At 62.9% G+C, this 1,879-nt stretch overlaps 1 protein-coding gene across 1 annotated transcript in view; it reads left to right on the top strand.

Moving 5' to 3' along the window:
- MYO18B (myosin XVIIIB) overlaps positions 1-1,879 on the top strand; it is a 73,143-nt gene that overhangs the window by 16,216 nt on the left and 55,048 nt on the right. The window contains exons 7-10 of the mRNA XM_009996859.1: positions 382-452; positions 557-639; positions 677-792; positions 1,407-1,549. Of these exons, the coding sequence (XP_009995161.1) occupies positions 382-452; positions 557-639; positions 677-792; positions 1,407-1,549 (413 nt within the window). The remainder of the gene's footprint in view (positions 1-381; positions 453-556; positions 640-676; positions 793-1,406; positions 1,550-1,879) is intronic.

Here is a 1,879-nt window from a genome sequence, read left to right on the forward strand (position 1 = left end):
GCAGGTGGCACCGTGGGACCGTCACAGCGCGGGGGGCACCGGGGATGCCCTGAGGATGCTCAGGGTTTGGGGATGCTTTCAGCTGGGCGCTGCTCCTCGCACAGAATGTTTCATGGTTTCCAGGAGAAAACCGCTGTGCTGCCCTGAGCGGTCTGGGGGTGCCAGGGCTGGGGTGGGAAGGGCCCTGGGGTGCTGCTTGGCACAGCCCCTGCTCGTGGGAGCTGCCGTGGGTTCCCTGGGTTTGTCCCCGACCCTGCAGGGCTGGTGCTGCCAGGCTGGGCAATGTTTCTCCTTTCCCTGGGGACCTTGGAGGGTTCAGCACCCTCTGGGGAGGGAACCATCACCCTGAGTGTGATGCCTTGTCGGCTGCTTTTCTTCAAGGAGCCTCTTTTGGGACGTTTGGTGCTGAGGAATGTGGTTTAAGCGCTGGACTTGGTGGAATGGGGTTAATGGTTGGTAGAGTTAGGTTATGGTGGGGCTCAGTGATCTTACAGGTCTTTTTTAACCCGAGCACTTCCGTGACTCTGCGGCTCTCCCGCTCCTTCCCTGCCCGCAGGCGTCCAAGGGGCGGCGGGACAGCGCAGCCCCGCACATCTGCTCCCTGGCACAGAGAGCCCACCGGGCCCTGCTGCTGCAGCGGCGGGGGACGGGCCTCAGGTCCCCGGGCTCCAGCAAGGCGGGACCAGGCCATCGTGCCCCTGGGCCGCAGCGGGGCCGGCAAGACCCAGAGCTGCCGGAGTGCCCTGGAGTACCTGGTGGGCACGGCGGGCAGCCTGGAGGGCAGGGTCTCAGGTAGGGGCCGTGGTGGGAGGGCAGGGTCTTGGGGACAGGGCTCTGTGCTCCGAGCCCCTGCGGGGCTGCAGCATCGGTGGGAGGAGCAGAGGGGCTGTGAGTGCTGCTGCCTCTTACCCATCCCAGACCCAACGGCCTGGCTGATTTGATAAACACCCAAGTAAGCACCAGCTGGGAATGACTTGCCTGCTTAGGGCAGCACTTTTCCCATCTGATCAAGTTACTGGTGACGTGAGAGGAAGAGCTGCTAGGCTATTAGGGGCAGGCTTGGACTTTGGAGGTCTGGGCAAGCTCTGGGTACACCATGCTCCTGCAAAGAGCTGAGGAATGGCCTGGAGCTGGGTGGCATGTCCCTCCCACACCAGTGCCCATGTGCTCTGGCAGCGTGGGATGCTATTCCCAACCCCAGCTGGTGCTTCAGGTCCCCTTGTGCTGGGAGGAGCAGGCAGAGGTGCAGCCAGGAGGTGAAACCTCCTCCAGTGCTTCTTGCCAGCCCTGAGGCTGTACTGGTGCATCCCTGGTGGGGCCTGGCTCTCTCCCAGCCAGCACTGGAGTGATGCAGGGCTGCAGCCATGGGGAGGTGGCTCAAGGGGCTGCTGGTGCTGGTTTTGCAGTGGAGAAGATCCAGGCAATGTTCACGGTGCTGGGAGCCTTTGGGTCAGTGACCACCAGCCACAGCAGCAGCTCCACACGCTTCTCCATGGTCCTGTCACTGGATTTCAGTGCCACCGGCAGGATAACTGCTGCTCACCTCCAGGTACCCCATGGGCCCTGTCACCTGCTGAGACAGGAGGGCTGTGGCTGAAACCAGGGGCTCTCGGGAGGGGGTGAGCAGCCCCTGTGCTGCTCTCTGGCCAACCTGGGGCAAAAGTGCTGTCAGGGGGCAGAGGAGTGAAGTTCCACTTGGCTTCTCCCCCCAGACCAAGGATTGCAGCTGAGCAGGTCCTCAGAAATCCAGCCCCTCCTTGACACCTCTCAGTAGCATCTCCCTGTCTCCAGATGCCACTGTCCCCTCTCCCTTGAGTGCCTGGAAGCCCTGGCCTGTCAACAAACCCTGGGGGGGCTGTCCCTGCCTGTTCACTGGAAG

This window comes from Chaetura pelagica, unplaced genomic scaffold (assembly GCF_000747805.2).
Source record: "Chaetura pelagica isolate M959 unplaced genomic scaffold, ChaPel_1.0 scaffold294, whole genome shotgun sequence".
Taxonomy (NCBI): domain Eukaryota; kingdom Metazoa; phylum Chordata; class Aves; order Apodiformes; family Apodidae; genus Chaetura; species Chaetura pelagica.